Source organism: Falco biarmicus, chromosome 1, assembly GCF_023638135.1.
Source record: "Falco biarmicus isolate bFalBia1 chromosome 1, bFalBia1.pri, whole genome shotgun sequence".
Taxonomy (NCBI): Eukaryota; Metazoa; Chordata; class Aves; order Falconiformes; family Falconidae; genus Falco; species Falco biarmicus.
In genome coordinates this window covers 102,857,510-102,877,414 of record NC_079288.1, presented here as the reverse complement: position 1 = coordinate 102,877,414, position 19,905 = coordinate 102,857,510, and the positions used below count along the sequence as shown (strand labels likewise).

Genomic DNA, 19,905 nt, shown 5'->3' with positions numbered 1-19,905 from the left:
GCAAACAACTGTTTCGAGCCAGTTTTTAGAAGTTGTTTTTCTGAGGTTTCTTCCCAAGGAATGGCTGCCTGCAGTTTTTTAGGCAGATGCACATGAGAAAGAGGATGAAAGCAGGCAGCGGGTGATCAACATGAGCAAGGAAGCTTGGTCTGGTATGCTGGTGTGTCAGGTCTTGGCATGCAGTTCCTGGCCCGTTACCTTCATAACTTGACTGTCATGGGCACCAGGCATCATTCTCCTGCTTTACTTAACAGCAACCCACACGTTGTTCTGTTGCGGGCTGCGTATCACGCAGAGCGTGTTAACGTCAGCTGTGGCTCTTGAAGATGCTCTTGAGCGTTGAGTTCATAAGGCAGAAGTAGGAACTCTTAGAGAGTTCAGGAAGGCAAGGAAAGAGAATGAGGGAGCTATAAAGTATTTTTAAAATATATCTAGCTCGTGTTAAAATGCCACGGCTTGAAACCCTCACTGATAGAGGGCTGAGTTGCACAGGAACCTGGGAAATCTCTCCTTTCTGAAGAGAGCATTCTAGGGATGTCGGGGCGGTTGGTGTTTGGGGAGTAGTGCTTTGTTGTGCTACTGAAGCAAGGAGGAGCCAGCTGCTGATGCAGTGAGAGGAATTCATTCCAGTGACAAACTTGCTCGAGTGGCTGGAGAAGTGCTGCAGGAGTCTAACATGAGTAGCCTTCCTTTGGTAAAGGAAAATGCAAGCGATCTTAATTTTTTAGGCTGTTTCTATCTGGAAGAATGGATTTTTATTTTTTTTATTTTATTTTATTTTTTAATATTTTTTTTTATCCCCCTAAGTCTGCTCCTGGAGTGGATGACATTTTTCAGACATTGTTCTGTAAGAAACACCTACACTGAGATTCCATTTCTTCTCTTGCAGAAATCTGCTTGGTCTTCTGGACAAGCTTGTTAGTCTTTACACTAATGTTTAGGTTTCTTTGGAGGACCCAGGACCTCCTGCCAGCGGTGCTGCTTGTCAGCATCGCTGTGCCCCTACCAGTTTTTTCCCCTCAAGTTGTTCTTCCATGGCTGTGGGTCACTGGAAAGGAGTTTATAAGAAGTAGGTACGAACACTTTCTGCCAAGAAACTACTTCTCAGCGCTTGGGTTATTATTTTGTTCTCAGTCTGGTTTTAGGCTGATATGAGGAAGTCTATTTTGGGCTGCCCTTAAATGGATGTCATCTAGAGGACAGTCTTGTTAAAACTTGGGAGTTGCCTGCTCAGCAGTTCAACGATGTGCTCTTGGCTGTGGTTGGAGGATACAGTAAATCCAGCTTTAGGGCACTTAGAACCAAATTAAGAACATGACTCTCCCATGAAGCGAAATGCCAATCCAGTAGCAAACTCATTTTGCTGGTAAAGTGAGTGTGGTGATTCTAAATGGATCGACTTTATGCGGGATCATGCATTGTCTGCTTCTACCACTCTGCTTTTATGCTGCATCATGCTCCTCCCGTTGAAGTTGACGTTCTAGTGGCAAAGGAACCCCTATCGCTTTGTCCGCTGACTAACGCAGCAAAACGGCAATCATGTGCCTCTGCCTGCTCTGGGCCAAAGTGTTATTAACAGCTAATTGATAGTCTGCAGGTCCAAGTTTAAAGATCACGGGCTTGGTCTGCTCTTTGCTGGCACCACGCTTGGAAGTCAAGGTGGCAAGTAGGTCACTGCAATGCATTGCCCTCGTTGCTTGATCGGCTGAGCGCGTGGAAGGGCAGGGGGCAGCTGAAGGTGGTGCTTTGCTCCGTATGCCAGTGACCCGCTCCCTCTTGCTGAAAAGTGTGGAGAAATCTCCTTTTGCTTTCACTGCAGGTGCTGTCGGGGGAGTGACTGGGTGGACCAGCTCTTTTGTGAGGCTGGTGGCTGTGGCAGTGAGGTTCCTCCAGCCTGTCTTTTACCCCAGTGCTCATTGGTGCTCCGTGGCAGCTATATTTTTGATAAGATTGGCAACACCACATACAAACCTGCCCTTCTGATATCATGACATGAAGTTTGGAGTAGCAGAAAAATCTCCCTGCGTGTGGGTGTAAGCCCGGTTAGTGATAGCTGGGCTTCAAACATATGTGATTTTGTCCCAGCAACCTCATCATACGAAGGTGCAATAGCCTGCTCTCCTTGAATAGAATTGTGAGCCTGCTGTGACCGTGCAGAAAGGAATCGCCACTTGCAGTCCTGTTTCTGCTGAATGATCGTCCTGGGTGTCATTAGTAAGGCACCAGCATCCCTTGGGTCCTGGGGCTTGTGCAGATACCATCAGTATTTTGCTCAGCACTTGGCATTCTTCAGAGACAGAATGACTCCCTGGCCTCACGGTGCTGTGGGCTGGGACTTTCTCTTCTGTTGTTCTGGCCAGCTTAAATTGGTGGAAGTGATGAAATTCTTCTTGATTTCAGTTTATTCGCAGGTGGCTTTAATGTAACTTGGTTTTGCATTTTTCTCCCCTCCTTTCTGGAAGTATTATTTCTTCATCTTGAGTCTGCACTGGTTTGTGTGTTTGTGGGTTTTTTTGTTGTTGGGTTTTGGGTTGTTTTTTTCCCCCTCCCAGTGCAGCTGGTGGAGGCAAAAAGGGCATTTTGGTAGGAATTTGGCTGTTTGCATTTCTAGCTATCAGGTCTGCATTAGTTTTGATTGACTATTATTAAATTAGCATTTTATGTGTGCAGTGGGACTGATGCCAGTGGCCTTCTTCAGAAGAGCTTGTGTTGCATAAAGTCTTCCTGGACAAGCTGTTGTCACTTAGGTGGGGATGAGGTTAGCTTGGAGTGCTTAAGTCTCTGAAAGCCTGCTGGTTATCTTGCTAGTTTAATGTTTTTGGAGAAGTTGTCTTTCCTCCGCCTGGATTATGTGTGGATGCTGATGCCTGGGCTGGGCGACTTTGTCTCTTCTGTCTTTGTTTTACAGCTGCGTGCTCTGGTCACGCTCCTTTTGACGTAATCTCAAATGGTATCACATCCTTTCTTACTTTTTAGTAACTTGTCTAACTTGTAGAAATTACATAATTTTACAGGGACTTTCATCTAGTACCAGCTAAAGTTTGCAGGGATTGATTTCATTATTTTTTTTCCCCTCCTCCTTTTTCTCCATGTGCCCCCTTGCCAAAGCCTCTACTATTTGGAAATCAAGTCAAACCCTTGACATACTCGTGATTCTCGGTCATGCACTTTCTCTGTGTCTCAATCCCACCATAGCTGCATGAGGATGCTGATGACAAGTAGGCTTTGAGAAGTTCCTGCTCATGTGACGCTGCTCGGTTGTGCCACATGGACTGCGTTACGAGGTTGAGTGTTGAAGCAGATTATTGAAATTATCCATGTTAAAAATATCCTTTATGCTGGATTATGTTTTTGCAACCAGCATATCGTGCAACCGCTTATCACTTGAGAACACTGAGATTGGATCAGAAATGCTGTGACTGCACTCTGTGAAGTGCTGAAAGTGCATTAGCTCCCTTGGCTGCTTCAGATATGTCCAAAACGTTTTATACAACCAGGCTTTCTGCCTCTGCCAGTGGAGCTTGGTGCTGCATCGGGTATTGCCTGTCCTCCTCGCAGAAAGCATACAGCCAGCATACGGTCTGTGCTGCACGCTTGGCTGGGACCCAGCCTGACTCGGGCCAGATAACTAACGTCGGTGGTCCACAGCTTTATGATGCTTTTAGAACAACTTCAGCACCTCAGAGATGCTTGGGGAGGTGATGGGGAGGAAAACGTGCAGCTTGGAGTTGCGCATTTGAAAGTAGGAAGCCTGAAGGAAGGGAAAAGTTCCAAACTGTAATTACAGAAGTGAAATTAAGATGCGAGCTGGTCTCACATGTTTTGTGTTAAGGAGGGGGGAGCGTATTCTGTGTGCTGGTGGTTATTGCTAAGGAGAAGAGACTTTCCCCCAAGAAGGTCACAGGGGAGGACGAGTGCAGGAGCTGTTTGCTGGGAAGTCAGGATTGAGAGTGCTGGATTGTTTTCCCTGGGGAAAACCAGATCTGGGTTAATGGTGGCACTGGGTGTGCTGCCCCACCCCACATTGTACACACTGCCTGCTCTTTTGCTGAGTGGGAAATGGACTTAAACCGAGGAACTCCCATTTCAGATAACCTTTTTCTTTTAAAAGGCAGCCTGGCAAGGCTGAGACACCTACTTAAACATCCTTGTTTGTGGGTCGGAAACTCCGTGTCAGGTCCCAGCTACCTGTGCCTTGGGTCGTGAGGCTCTTGTGCAGGCAATGTTCAGCTGGAGAGATTTCCCACAGTTGCTGTTTCTTTGTCTGGGTTTATCTATCTGTGTATGTTTTTATATAGGTGTTTATGTATAGGGGTGTGTGTCTGTGTGTATATATATATATACACACACAGATCCCCTGTCTATCATGTACTTCTGAAGTCTTGCACCCGTTTTGAAGCTGTGCGCTGAGCCAATGCAAAATACATGCTTGTAGCATTGCAGGCAGCTCGTGCCCCGTGCTACCTAGCCTTATGACACAATACACTTAGGCACAGATTTCTCCAAAAGAGCTCTTACACGAGGTTTAACAAAGAGCAACTGCTTTATCAGACAGGATTGTTTTTGAATAGACACGGGTTTAGTTGAAGAGCACATGAAAATGCTCTCATAAACCACTCCTCTGGAGCAAGTTTCATCTAAGGTTTGTTGAGCCTCAAGTCATGCGCTAAATTATGAATATCTGTTGTACGCTGCCTAATTTTCTTTAAGTGGGGCAAATGTATGCTGTATGGCTTGCAGTCATCTTTTCATCGTAGCCTTCTCATTTAGTCTGCTCCTGAAATGTACGCTCTCCTCCTGCTGCTTTCCTATTTTTTCACTGCTCCTAAGAATCTGCTAAACCCAACCCCCCACCCCTTTCTTTTTTCCAGGCAAACGTTTTGAAGCAGGTGGGTGGGGGATTTTAGGAACTTTTTTGTGCCAAAACTGAACTCTGTTCTTTTTTCCATTAGCATGCTAAACTAAAAAAAAACCAACAAAAAATAGAGGGATAGCCAGTTGGATGTGTGAAGCACAGTCAAGTAAGATGTTGCCTATAAGGCATAAAACTGACAAAAATGGTGCAGGACATGACATTGTCACGGTATTAAATGGAAAAAAAAAATCAGGTCCTGCGGGCTGTCTTGAAATAACAATTTTTGGGAAAAATCCACTACTGCGTGTGGGTTTGAAACCTGACACCGTTCTGCCTCTAGAGAAAACTTTTTTTATGATTTTTATTTCATGCTTCGCAGAAAATTAAGCTACAAAAACGTCTGGTTTGTGTTAGCCTCAAACAGATATATTCATAATACTTGCATTCCGGAATCACTTCTTCCCCTTGGTTGGCCCATCTCATAAAGCTTCTACGTACGTGCAGTCTTGAATCCCTTCCAGAGTGTCTCTGTACCCTTTCCTGGCTCTCCTGACATTAAATCTGCAGGTGTGGTGGAAGCTGTCAGGAGCCAGGTGCTTGGCTGGAAGAGGTTCACCTTGTCCTGCTGAAGCAAGGGATGCCACGATTTTCAGATTAAGCTGGAGTGAGATTTGGACTTCTCCTTGCTGGTATGTCTCCAGTTAGGGCTCCACGCTTTCCTTTAAGAGAAGGAAATTAAAACAAACAGGCAGCTGACTTAATCGGTTTTTATAGAGCTGTGTCATTTTATGGTAAGCAATCTAAACATAATAAAACAATGGCTTCAACTGCTACACCTACCCTGGGGTCAAGTGCCAATATCCCCCTTGTATTTCCCTGTGTTTTGATAATGTTACTTTATTGTTTGTGCGGAAGAAAGCTTCAATTTCATCTACTCCCGATAATTTTTCCTCATAGTTATTTCATGTTTGGAATGGATCCAAGTTGAAGAGTTCTTCTGAAGTTGTCAGAGAATTTAAAGTGAAATCCAAATGATGTAACTAACTTTGTCAAAATAAATTCAGATAATTCTTATCTTGGTTTCGGGAAGGTGCTTTTCTAGGCTTCACCTGTGAGTTGAGATAAACCTTTAGAGGTCTTGACGTTCCAGTCAGTAGGAGTCTGGAAAACAAGATTTAGTCGAGAACTGAGGCTTGTATCTAATGGGACCTAATTTCAATCCCTGAGAACAGCTCTGGAGAGTGGAAACATTTCACCTACAATGACATGACTTAATCGGGAATCTGTTAAAACCCAAACCCAATAAAAGTCCCTCCTCCCATACCCCCCGGTTTTCAAAAATATTTTGTTAGTACTAAACCCACCGTTATAATGTACATAGCGTGGCATAGTATGACTGAACGAACGGGCAGCGTTTTCCGTGGTGAAATCTGTGTCATGGAGACATTTGAGCAAATAACCTGGATCGAGGAGGTTTGTGTTCTGTTCTGATTTGGTTTGTGGTTTCCCCTGGGTCTTCATAACCTGCTGACAGGAGCACAGCCTTGCTTGTCGGGGGTACTATTTGAATCGAATGGATGGTCAGCAGCATAGAGGCAAGTAGCTGCTTACAGCAAGCACCATCTGGAGCGCTGATGGGGGGCAGCCCCGCAGAAATGAGGCTTCTGGAGGACAAAGAAGCACTGGGAGAATGTGCCTATTGAAATGACGTGTTCTCAAAAACATAGTGAGCATAAGGGTGGTTAAGAAAAAAAAAAAAAAAAAAAGGTGAGGTAGCAGGAAATGTGGAGCAGGCTTGCAGCCGTGCGCAGAGCGTGCTGCTGGGTGCAGGGGGGTGCTGTCTGCGCAGCTGTGCCGTGGCACGGGAGCAGGGCTTGCCTGGCCGGGATCTTGCCCGCCGTGCAAAAGCGTGCAGGCTGTGCCAGCGGCTTGTTCCCTGTGCGTGCCGTAGTGTCCCACCTAGGTGGCTTCCATGAAAGGGCCTCGAGGGAAGGGAAGATGGGAAGCGTAGCCTCAGTGATGTACGTGGGCTGTCGAGGGGCATCCTTCCCCTGCCTTTTGCTCATCCCTTCTCCAAAGCCCCTTCAACAAAAGTGCGCTTCAGTGTTGGGTGATGAAAGGCTGGTGGCACTGCCATGCTTGAGAGGCACGAGCCACCAACAGAGTGAACCTCTGAGTTTTCACATGCTCGTTGATGAGTATTCCAGAAGGTGCGGTTGCTTGTAAGTGGGTAGTAAGATGATAAACTTGCAAGGACTTGCAAGACTTTCTTACTTTTTGCCTCCTCCTTGTTTTGCTGCAGTATGGGCAATTAGTTGGCAACTGTGTCGCACGTGTTGTGGTCTGGCATGTCCTGGTGGTTCATTGGAACCAGAAAATAAGAGTCGGTACTGCGAAAAGGAAAAGCACAGCCCAAAACAAATGAGCAGTCGATGCTCTGTCAAGGTTGTATGTCTTCCAGCCTTTTCCTACACGTCCTGCATCATCAGAAAAAAAAGAGGTGCTTCAGCACCTTGCTTGCATTTACAGATTGTGGTCTTGTAGCATTTGTGGTTGTCTCAGGATTCTGTGCAGGAGATGATTGACGCTGCCCTGGAGAGAGGAAAAGGCATTCTCCACGTGGCCGAGAAGTCTGCAGGAGGGGGAAGAGCCGAGCTGAGTCCCTCTGCATCTGCTCTACTCGATTGCGTTTGCCAAGCAGTCATCTCGGGTATTAGTTCCCTGTTGATTATTGAGAATTATTTTGGAAGGAGCTGGTTTTATGTTTGGATTTAAAAATATTACAGCACAAGTTCTTTCTGCAGAAAGCAGAGGCTTCTGTCCTCTGCTACTCCTGGTGAGTACAGCCTTTTGCTGAGAAAGCATGTAAATAAATGCTGTTTTAGAGCTGACAGGGGAAGATGCGTCCGAGATAAATTTGGCAATGCGTTCCAAAAGTGCATCAAGCAGACCGTGCTGAGTGTAGTCAGAAGCTCGTTTTCCTGTGTGGTAGAGCCCATATGCAAGTACGTGAGAAAAACACAACGCATCTAGCCCCTAAAAAGGAATCGGTCATTTTAGGTCTGTTTATTCAAGCATTTGCTTACGGGCTGTGAGAGCATCAATTTGGACCAAGTCTCCTTCCTGATTTCCTGTTTACTTGGCCACTAGCATCAGGGTATCAGAATGCTTCACAGGTTGCAGAGAAAAGAAATGAAGTTCTTGCCTTCCCTCTGCAGCCTGTTGACAGAAGAAGCCTGTTCAGCATATTGACATGTCATCTTTGGGATTCAGGCACGCATCTGCACCCTGGTGGCATCCAGCTTGGGGTGGCTTGGTGAAGACACCAGTTCGCACTGGCAGGGAAGCCTGTGGTGGCTCTTTCGTCAGCTTGGGTCCAGCCCCTGTGCATGCTGTCTGGGTGAGCCTCTGGGTCTACCGATAGTTGTGGTGTTCCATCGGTTGTTGAAGATTGAGTGATACTGCTTGTCACAAGTGGTGGTGGTGGTGGTGGAAGGATGTGTCTCAGTCCTGTGGAGAACTCTGAATGCCAGCTGGGCTGTGATGAGCAGGCCCCTTATACCTTGTGGGGAGCAGAGTGGAGTGGATCTGTGGTTGGACCCATGGCTGTTCTTGCAAGCCACGCCACGTTGGTTTTGGCGAGTTCTAGTCACGATTAACAGCAGCAAAACCAGAGCTGATGGGTACGTGCGTGGGAGTCGCCCAGAGTTTGTTCCTAGCAGCACGGGGAGGAATGGCAGAGGTAGTGATAGAACAAGGGGGATTGGTTTTAAACTGAAAGAGGGTAGATTTAGATTAGATATTAGGAAGAAATTCTTCACCGTGAGGGCGGTGAGGTGCTGGCCCAGGCTGCCCAGAGCAGCTGTGGGTGCCCCATCCCTGGCAGTGCTCAAGGCCAGGCTGGACGGGGCTGGGAGCAGCCTGGGCTGGTGGGAGGTGTCCCTGCCCGTGGCAGGGGGTGGGAACTGGAGGTTCTTTGAGGTCCCTTCCAGCCCAAACCATTCTGTGGTTCTAGGTACAGGAGCCCTTTGTGTAGTGGGTGTTGGAGTGGCCAAACAGATCAAGCTGTTGGAGGCAGCTGTCTGTTCTGCTGGGAGCTGTAGAGTCTCCGCTGCTGGAAATGATGAAAACTAAGCCTCAAAGAGGAGAGCTGACATGTGGGCCGGACAGTTTCCTCCTTTTGTGTCTAGGAGGTGAATGGTGAGGGGGAGTGGGGTGTGGGTGGGTTCGGATGTAATCCTTGTGGGTTTGAGGGACCGTCCAAACGGCTTAGCCAGCGACGCCTGGTGCGCTGGTTACTTGGCTTTGTCTCTCTTTCCCACCCAGCATCCCCATCCCTTGCACTCCTGCTCCACTTGACAGTAGCATTTTTCTGAAGCAAAAAAAATCTTGACAGGTAATTGTTGCTGGGCTCTGAGAAGCAGGTGAGGTTGATTCTGCACGCTGGGGAAGATCTTGTTTCACTTGCCTTTCCCATGAAAACTGACGGCTTTCACCCGCCTGCCTGCAAGAGCCGTGGCGCAGGCGCGGCGGCACTGGCACGCTTCACTGCGCGGGTTTGACGTGACACCTGCGAGAGCCCCCGCTGCTGGGGCTGCTGCCTGGGCTGGCTGGCATCACAGCGCTGCGACCCGGTGGCCCCAAGCCTCTCCTCCCTGAAGCTGTTGACACACTCTGTGCCCTGGCTTATTGCAAGAGGGGTTGCTCTGTAAATGTGACTTTCACATGGGCTCTGCGTTATGCTATCCATTTTGGTCATGGAGCTGGCACAGAGTATTTTTTTTTTTCTCCTCCCTCTTTTTTTAATTTTTTTTCCCTTTTTTTTTTTTTTTTTTCCAGTCCAGAGTTTGCCGGAGTTTCTTCCTGATTGCAAAAGACGTTTGAAATGGGCAGAATCGTAAAAGCTTATCAGCAAGTAATAGCTCCGGTTTCTTGCTCCCCAGCTGTGTTACGCATTTATCCGCTCGCCCCAGTTGCATCCCCACACGGCGGCTTGCATTGCCACATCACCCCTTCTGCTTGATTTATACCAAATGCTAATTCCCCTCTTCTCCTGTCGAGGAGGTGTGGGTGTTGGTGGCTGTCAGGGGAGGCCCTGGGGCGGGGTGGGTGGGTGTGTGTGGCCGGGGGTGGCAGCACCCCAATTCCCGGTGCTGCTTGCAGTGAGTGGGACAGGCACTTGCAGCAGGGCTCAGCCTCCGGACGGGACAGCTGAGGTGACTTGCTGCTGCAGACCACCACTTTGGAGATGTGTGGCAAGTGTTCGCTGCTGTAATGAGCATGAAAGATTTATTAAAAAATGTAAAAATTATATTAAACCCTATAATTAATAAAATTACATAAAATATCAAACATTTAAATATACAACCCCACAATTTATTAAATTATATTAAATATTAAAATTAAACATGAAATATCAAACCCTATAATTTATAAAATTATATAAAACCGGAGACTCTCAGATCAGCGTAAGCAAGAGGAAGGAGACAAGGAGTTTTATTTTTTTTGGGGTGTGTTTTGTTTTGAGCCCCAGCGCTTCCCTTCAGAACCCTTCAGAGGCAGGTTTGCCCTGCTGGCGCTCAATGCTCCAGTACGCTCTTGCCTCAGAAGTGAGAGGCAAAAATCCTCGCCCCTGTCTCGGGCTGTGCTCGGCTCCCTGGAGAACGGAGGAGCATCTTGTTTTCTGCTTTTTGCCATTTGATTTCCTTCATTGTGCCCATTTTATACCAACTTTTCTCTGCGTTAGGAGGTCTGGGATCCCTCTTAGTATGAAATCCTGTTCTTCGGGAGTACCCTGGCAGAGTGTTTCTGTGAGCTGGTCTGCAAACTGGGGTTGAGCTGTGCTCTGGGTCAGGTGGGCTGTGCGTGGCTCCGGTTAGAACCCTGTAGGAACAGCGGCGTTTCTCAAAATGTTCGGTCCGATCTAGTTATCAACCCAGAGAAGACATCTGCTGAAGCAGCTTGTGTTTTTTCGCCAGAGTATATTCTGTCAGAGTACGTGACTTGATCAGATCTAGATGCTGAAAATAGAAACCAAATATTTTTAAATTAATTTTTCGGGTTTGTTTCCAAAAACCTTGCAGTAGCAGTAATGAGTATGGGGATCTAGGTAAAAAGTGTCTGAATGTCCTGTGCTTTTTACCTTACTATGAGGAGCTGGTAAACCAGACTTAAACCAAAGCGTGAAAATGTCTGTTCAGAGGCCCTAAAAATTTTCCACCCTTTATTTATCCAGTGTGTCCATCTTCCCCACGGGATGGTGAAATACCTTTCCTTGCTGCAGTGTGTCACTGATAAGACTCTTGCCAGTTTTCCCCTGAAGACCCAAGTGAAGATTGTCTTGTTTTTTCAGGTGATACATGGTTGGTTGGTTAGTTTTTAATTTTTGCAATTCCCTTTTACGTGTTACTTGAAAAATTCCAGGGGGCTGAAATATTTCCCCCGTGCAAATTCATAAAGGATGTTTTCTTGCTGGATGTTGGCCTGAAGAAAGCCTGCAGTAATCTGAGAAGGGCAGAAAAGACCAAGTCAAGGGAGGTGGCGCTTGGGAGTCTAATCACTAAACTCCTGCGGATTAAGAAACGGGGCACCATGCCAAGGCAACCCAGGCTCTATTCCTGGCCCTTTAAACCCCCCCCAGCTCCTTTGGATCCGCTCTACGTGTGTTTCAGGGAATGCATCAGGCTTGCAATATGTCCAAAGCAGTTTTCCAACCCTCTGCAGCTAGAAAGCGCAGCTGTTAAATGTGGTAGACGGATCCAAGGGAGGAAAAATACCTTTTTTGGGGGGAGTAGGTGGGTGGGAAGCACGGGGTCTGTTCCTGCTGCCCTTGGTGAGGGGCTGCCTGGGATGCTCGGCAGCAAGCAGGGCAGGGCGACGCTGGGAGGATGCGCTGCTGTGGTGGGGAATTGGAGCAGACATCATAACCAAGTGGACGGCACCTGGTGAATTTTCAGCACTATATTCCTTGCAGGCAGTGGAAATTGCGTCCTTCCTTGCCCTATTTTTCCCCTCTCCCCTGTACCCACAACCGCTATGAGACTTGCTTTTCTGATGCTGCCAAAGATGGAGGCTGGTGTATGAGCGGGGCTGTGGGATGCGTGGGTGCGCTTGTGTGCATGGGCGTATGCCGGGGAGCCCGAGTGTGCTGGTGCTCAGGGGATGGAGGCAACTGCTGGGGCAGGTTGCGTGTGAAACTGTAAGAATGGACTTTACAGAGCAATAAAGGGTGTGTGGTTTGTGTTTTGGTCTGGAAATCCAGTACCATCTGTTCCAGATGTTTTCAGCTGTGTTTATAGCAAGTAGCTACTGTGCTGCTTTGGGGAAGGAGGGCAGAGAAAATAAAAAAATATTGGGGTGTGCCTACACAACCATTGCAAACAGGCAAGAGCGTCCGTGAAATAGGTTCCCTTTTATTGCTTTAGGAAAAAAAAGTATAGGTAGTCTTGAATAATGTAATGAAGAGCTGAGACTTGTGGGGAAGGCTTCTGCCTGCGTGCTCAAGCGGGGCTCTGTGCGCCGGGCTGGCGAGAAGCGCGTCCTGCCCCTTCGTGCGGGGCAGCATCCGCTCGCAAAACGGGGCCTTTCTCAAGTCAGGGAAACATCATCTTCAATTCCTTCCGGCAGTCAGCACGGGCAGGAGCAGTCTGCGTGGAGGGGCGCTGGGCCTCATCCCGAATGCCTCCACTGGACCTAAACTGAGGAGCGGTGCTGACGGTCGCTCCTGGGTACGGTGCTGTGCTGTTGGCTGCCATCCGATAATCCCAATGAAAAATGCATATCGCCGCATGCTTAGTTGGTGGGTTTGAACCTGACCTGTTCTGCTTTGTTCTTTTTTTATCTGTGACATCCCTGAGACTCATTGATGAGAGCAGAGCTGTGGTCTGAGAGCCCAGGATGGGGCCAGTGGTGCGTCAGTGAAGGGCTTGAGGTGGAGAGAAACTTGGCAAAGATGGGAGAGAGGCTGCCGTGCTAGTGCTTGCAGAACACCGGCACTCTGGTACTTTCTTTTGCGGCTGAATTTTTATTTTGTTGTTGTTCTTCAGGTAGGTGTTGACACATGAGGTAAATATCCTAAGACATTCTGATTTCTCAGCGCCCATCCGTTCAGGTTCCATGCTTTTCTGAATCTGAACGTGCCCTTAAAAAGTGTTTGCTACTACTGCACTGGGAGGATCTTGTGGGATGGCAAGTGGAAGCAGGATGGATGCGAAGAAATTTTGAAGGCTTTGTCTCCTTCTGTACCTAGGTTGTCCCTATTCCATCTAGAGAATAAAAGGAAGAGGTGTTGGGGTTTGATGGTTACCTGCATATGCCTGTTTCTTGCCATTGGTAGGGAAACAGCTTGCCAGCAAGGTCTCCGGTTGTATTAAGACAGAAAGCTGTCCAGCAGCAAGCAGCAAATGTGTGCTTAGACTTTAAGCCTCTAAGGAGATTATTTAATATCGCTAGATTTTAATTTTTGGGGGGTTATTTTATCTTTTTAATTTATTTTCTTATCAAAAGCGAGTTTGCAGATGAACCCTTGGGAAGGGTGCAGGGTCTTATTTTGTGGGTGAAATAAAGTAGCACGAGTTCTGGGCAGCGCCACTTTTATGGCAGAAGTGTAGGATGAGTCGTCTCTTCTGCACGGGGAAGCAGAGAAGAGGTGGAAGGAAGCAGGGAGGAGAAGGCAGGTAACGACTAAACCCCGTCCCCAGAGGGATGAATGAATGGGTGACACACATAAATGACTGCTGTGACGGTCTGACTTGCTGTAGCTCGGTCTCGGGGTAATCCTCGTATGTCGGATTTCTGTAAGGCCAACATGTGACACGAAGCTTGTCTCCCAACAGACAAGTGTGCTTTGCTGGTATTAAGCGGCTGGCTGAAGCCTGCTCTCCCGCTGTGCACTCGAACGCGTGTGTGTGTGTCTGTGTGTAGTACGCGTGCTTGCTCGTGTACGTGGTTCTGCAGTCGCAGTCTTTTAGAAGGACTTTAAAAGGAAACTGGAATTCCACAAACTCTTGGCTATTGCATAGACAGTCCCAAACTTGCATGTGTGTCTATACGGCCTTTTTAGCAAAAAGGAAAAAGGAGGAGGGGAGGAGAGGAGAAAAAAAAAAAAGAAACAAGAAACAGGAAAAAAAAAACCCCAAAGATTTCTAGCTGGGATTACCTTTCTCACACCTGGCACCAGTGATGTCATCTCAAGGTTAGAATTCAAGCTACATGAGGCCAGCTTAAACCAAACGCCGTTTGAAAGGAGCTCTATGAAGGAACAGCAGGCACTGGAAGGAGAACAGGAGTGCCCACAGGAACATGAACAGCAGCTTGCAAGTTAACCTGCCCAGGACCTGGGCTGGTTCAAGTAGCTCACTCCAGGAGAAGTCTGAGCATTCCTTTTTTCTTTTCTATTACTATAGGATGGAGGACGAGGCGGTACTGGATAGAGGGGCTTCCTTCCTTAAGCATGTATGTGACGAAGAAGAAGTGGAAGGTAAGAGACCTTGGACTGCTGGGGCGAAAGGGTGCCTTCACAGTTTGTGTTTGTGTTTAAGCTTGGCATGGCACAGTCGGATATCAGAGAAGAAGGACGCCTTTGTTTTGCTGAGTGATTAACCCTAAAATTGACCGAAACACTGGTAAGCTTGATGGGGGTGAAACAAGCTTTTTAAAGAAACCCTCTTTTTCAGTTCAGGAGTGGATGTTACGGGCTGCGGGCACACGTTTCCACTCCCCGCAAAGTCCTGTTTGCTGTGTCTTGCATAGTGGCTTTGAAATATCAGAGCTGTTTGGTTTGCTGTCCTTCGTGAATATAGTTTTGGCAATGCAGGCATATCACCACCATGCTTGGAAGTGCTGGAATACGGTGGCAGGCATCGCAGGTGGAGGAGCGCACTGGAAAAAACAGCAGAATTTGCACCAAGTGTCGGGGTGGACATCAGGCAGCAAGTAAATGTTTGCTTGGGTCATCCCTTTAGCTGAGCAGGCATAAAGAGAAAATGTTTCCCTTGAAGAGGAACTTTGTTAACAGAGCAAACAGTTTCCTCACTTTTTAGAAAGAGAGTAGACTCCTTTGAAAGTGTTTTTATTTTCTAAACAAAAATGTTGTGAAATCCAAAAGGTAAAAGGAATTTAAAGGAGTTTAAGGTGGTTTGTGGAAAATGATTATGCTGATAGGAATGAATTATCTGCAGCAAATTATCTTTTTTTTTTTTGAGGATCAGTTGGCCATGTGCTTGATAAACTAGTGGGGAAGGAGGAGGAAAGGTTGATAGAGTACATACTCCACCTGGAAGGGGAAAAGGAGGCCAGCATTGCACCTCCCTGTGCTGTCCTTCCCCTCTTGACTTAGATATATAGTTTTATTCTGATTTCTTTAATTGCAAACAGATGCCTGTGGCTTTTTGGTTGAAAACGTTTTGGAAGGGGTAGGGTTCCAGCCGTGTTATTGTCACCAGACACTAAAGGACTGAGCAGTATGAAAGAAAAAAAAGCTCCAGAAATACGAATTAGAACACTTCCAGCAAATCAAACGAGTCCTTCCCATGAAAAAGCCTGTGTTTTCTTCCTCTCTTCTATGAAGCAGTCTGTGCTCAGTAGCTATAAATCATCATGTTGGGTTTAATTAGGCCATTTGCTGTCTGCGGGGTTGGAATGACAGGGGTTTTGTATTGGCCTTTTGCTTGTAGAATAATTGACCCTTTGGCACAGCCGAAACATTTGAGAGGGGAGAGAGAGAGAATATTTTTTTATAATTTACTGCCTTAAATATTGCCACATGCTGTGTGGTGGGTATTGACCACGTGTGACACTCCAGGAATACAATACAAGTTGCTGTTTGTGAAGAGCAGTGCGGGACCATCCTTCTAACTGTCTGCAGGTGCTGTGAAAAAGGGCTGCCCTTAATGCTTTGAGCATTATTTGTCGATGTGGTGTGTTTATCTCTGTGTTTCCACATTGATATCCTCATTTGATGTAGCTGAGCTACCAGACTGGTTGCAGTTCATCTTGCTGGGGTAAGAAGAGGAGGGTGAAACAAGTACTTCTAATGGCACCCGACAGGCTTCTGAGAACTGTAGCTGCTTGTCTGAGCTTCCAGAGAGACGTGGAGCTGTGTAACCAGCTAATTCCCTTGTTCGTGCTAAAGGCAGCGCCTCAGTTCTCGCCAGGCTTCTGCGAATGACCTAGCTAAATCACAAAGGGAGCTGCCGTCTGTGGCGGGGCCACTGCTGACGCCGTAGCATCTGTCAGTGCCACGATGCGTGAATGATGCAGTTGGTGAGCCGCTGCTCAGCCGCTCCACTCTTCTGCAGTGGGACAGCCTTGAATTCACAGCCTACCTGGGAAATCTGGGGCATTGCCACACTGCAAGTCATCGCTAAAGGCTTTGACACTTTGAGGAGATCTTATCTGCCTTAGCTGGGAAGATGTCCAACCTAAATGGAGCTGATTCTATGCATGTCCTCAGCTACGTCTGACTCCCTTCTCAGATATGTGTCCTGTATATAAATATGCTTAATGCACATGTCTGTCTAATATGCACACACGTACCCTGTGTAACAGTCATAGTCTGCACGTATAGAATGAATCGTAGATTCACAGAATGGTTTGGGCTGGAAGGGACCTTGAAGACCCTCCAGTTCCCACCCCCTGCCACAGGCAGGGACACCTCCCCCCAGCCCAGGCTGCTCCCAGCCCCGTCCAGCCTGGCCTTGAGCACTGCCAGGGATGGGGCACCCACAGCTGCTCTGGGCAGCCTGGGCCAGCGCCTCGCCACCCTCACGGTAAAGAATTTCTTCCCAATATCTAATCTAAATCTACCCCCTTTCAGTTTAAGATCCAACAGAAGGGCTAAAGCATCAGGTTGAAGACCTTCAGCTGACCCTTGGTGCAGATGTTTTTAAGTCTCTCTGCTAGATTTCTGTGCTGCATGTGGGACGGTTCGGGGAGGAGAACATTTGTCTAGAGACCTGAAGCTGTTCACTCCGAAGTGCTCTCCATTACTTTAGCCACCTTCACGGCACGGTTATAACTTGCTGCTTTTAAAGGCTTTCAGTAGTTGCATCCTTTGTAGAAGAAACAGTGAGTGGGACTGTTACCTCTAGGTGCGTTTTATTTTTCTGAGAGTTTTTAGTTTTAGCCCACTTTCGTGAGGAAACAACATACTTATAAAGTTCTTTGCCTCTCTTGGACCTTCTTTCCATTCCTCTCCCAATAATTCTTTGGACCCAGCAGTTCATATCGATCAGATTTCTCAGGAAGGCTCTTTAAAGCTACTCTTAATATCGCTAAACTTGCAGGGGAAAAAAAAACAACCACCACAACCCTGAGCAGAGTGGAGACTATTTTCTTTTCCCTCTGCTAGGGAGAGGGGAGTTACAACTTTTATCAGAAGCAAGCTGACAGCATGGTGTTCAGGTGGTGGGATTTGGGGATTTCCCAGCTGCTGGAGTTTGCAGGAGAGAACAGGAAGACTCAACTGTGAGACATTACAACAGGCTCAGAAAGCAGGCTGCTTGTGTTGCTTGTGCATTGGTTTGGTTTCCAACCGACGAAGACAGAATTTTAAAGCCATGGCTTCGAGCTTCGCTGTTTTGCGTGCTCTTTGCAAGGAGAGAGGAAGAGCAACGTTGTTTTCTTGGTGCCCGATGGCCTCACGTTACACCTGCGAGTTGGAGACGGCAGCTCTGAATTGCCACGTCACTTGCTAATTTGATTATGTTGCGGTGTGGGGGAGAGGGAAGGACTTTGCTGTTTAAGGAGGGGGAAAAACGGGCATTTCTGGTCCGTTGGATGTTGCGACATGTTCAGCTTGGGGCAATGGTCGGTCATGCCCTTGCTGAGTAAATGTAGTGTTAATAGAAACTATACATACCTGCCAAAAAGGCCGTTCCTTTGGGCTAGTTTCCAGAAATCATTTAATGTTTCTCTAAGATGTCACCTCAGTCTGGTCCTGTGTTGGAATGTGTTGCTGTTTTATGAGTGACATCAGCTGTTGACATGGGAGAATTACGGCACCCCAGCTCAGCCCCCTGCTGTGTCTGTATCGGGAGGGCTCCATCGGCTAGCTCGGTGCCTGTGGGGTAGGAAGAGCTGCGGTGCTGGCTGTCACTGATGTGGCACGTGAGCGCCCAGAAACGTGACTTGGTGAGGCGAGGAATCTGCCTGGGTCCAGCTGGAAGGAAAGCAATGCAGAAACGTTGGCTTTCTCAGGGGGAATGGGGAAGAGGCACTGCCCTAAGCTGAACCTTCCTGTGCGAGAAAACCATTCCCATTCATTTAGAGCACTGCTCGTTCCTTTCCTTGAGGGTTAAGGACATGTTGCTTTAATGCCACTGTTAGGAGTGCTGGTATGTGTGACATAAACAGATTACTTAATAACCAATTTTGCAAGAGGGGAAAAGTAAAGCTCCACCTTATCCTTTGAGATAAGGTATTCTTGGCTCTCTAAGCGTAACTTCCCCCTCGGCTTGCTGCTGCCCTGGCTTCGTGGCGGGGCGGAGGGTGCTGGGTGCCAGGGCTGACAGTGCTGTTGCTGAAAACCCAAGGGGTGCTCTGGCTGCTGCGTTAGCAGACAGGGACCAGCACCCCTGTCGAGGTGCTTTGTCCTGCCTTTCAATCGATTTGCGAAGTAAATTACCTCTTAGATACCACTGTTGTAGGGGGGAATTCAGGAAAAAATGCTCTTACGGCAGAAACTTTTTCACGGATCCTGTTGTCTTTATGGGATTTACTATAGAGAGAGCCTAAACCAGGGATTTTATAACAGCTTTCTGTAACTGCTTTTTCCATTTTAGGTGTCTGCTTCCCACACTTCCCTCCTCCTTGCTTTCTATTCCTGACCCTGTTGTGTCATTGCGCTTTGCTGGTAGAAAGCTGTGTGATGCCGTAAGCCTGAGATTATTACTTGATGGTTGGATTAATGAGGAGAGAGGTTGAAAGGGTAAAGATAACTGTGAAAATCTTTACCTTTATTAAGAGCAGGCAGAAGGTGGGAGAAATGAGCTTTGTTTTCTTCTCTCATCCCCACCCTCAGTTTTTGATCAATGACTATAGACAGGCCTTCTCCATTTCCAGAAATAACCAGAAGACCTGTTTCATATCAGAGTTTTTAATTCCTTCTGAAATAAATACCACTAAAAAAATTAACCGGCTAAAACCTCAGCGCAGAATGTACTTTGCTGATATTCTTTGGTACCTTTACTTTACGCGTGGAGGTAGAGTAGGCTGCATTTTGCTTTGGTGAAACTGAGTCAGGCTTTGCTTGTGCAAAAGGAAAACGATGGGGACGCGGGCACTGCCTTTTCGCAGCAGCTGGCACGACTTGGGAGCACCAGGCCCAGCTTGGGGTCTGAATGCTGCCCCACACAGCCAGTGAAAACAAGACAGGTAGTTTGGATCTTTTCAGCTTCGAAATATCTGGATGAAAGATTTCAGATGAGATTCTCCCCAGCTTTAATTCCCCGTGACACTTTGCAGGATGCTGAAATGTGCTGTTAACTGGCTTGCTGGAAATGAAAAGGTCTAGTGCTGTGACTTCACTGCAGACTTTTGATAATACGGTAAATCCCTATGGAAAAGTTGGGAGCGGTTTTTGTGAGCAAGGATTAAGTAAGTCGATAGTACAAATGCTGCAAGGTCTGCGAAATAGGAATTGCTCAAGAAGCGGCTTGTTCAGAAATTTTTGTTAGTAAGATAATATCAGTTTGCAGTCGTTTGTTAGCTTGCTGCTAGTAAATCTGTGAGTGCGCTTACTACTGGCAATTTCCAGCGGGTGTCTGTCTTCCCCGTCATGGCACGGGATATCGTTCTGGTCATTGCAGGTGTCTTTCATCTGCTGTCAGGGCTCAGCATGAGCTGTGAAGTCGCCGGGGTTGTGTGGGAAGTTGTTGATGCCCGCCTACTCCAGGGTCTGTGAGAAAATCTGCAATCCAAGTTCAGATGATGATAAACCGACTTTACATAAGGTAGTGATAAGTTGGCTGCGCACGCAGGAGAAATCCAGAAAATGTTGTCAGAACAGCTGAGTCAATATGTGATGTGGTTTGCCCGTTGCAAAGGAAAGA

The 19,905-nt window shown here is 47.3% G+C and overlaps 1 protein-coding gene across 10 annotated transcripts in view; it reads left to right on the top strand.

Annotated features, from left to right (window-relative positions):
* SLC4A4 (solute carrier family 4 member 4) overlaps positions 1 to 19,905 on the top strand; it is a 237,630-nt gene that overhangs the window by 59,303 nt on the left and 158,422 nt on the right. For 5 of the 10 annotated variants that reach the window (XM_056354497.1, XM_056354511.1, XM_056354466.1 and 2 more), the window contains exon 1: positions 13,711 to 14,333. In XM_056354497.1, coding sequence (XP_056210472.1) covers positions 14,156 to 14,333 — 178 coding nt within the window. In that variant the 5' untranslated portion in view covers positions 13,711 to 14,155. Of the gene's footprint in view, positions 1 to 13,709; positions 14,334 to 19,905 lie in introns of those variants that run through there. The other 5 variants (XM_056354481.1, XM_056354489.1, XM_056354473.1 and 2 more) reach the window with 2 other exon arrangements.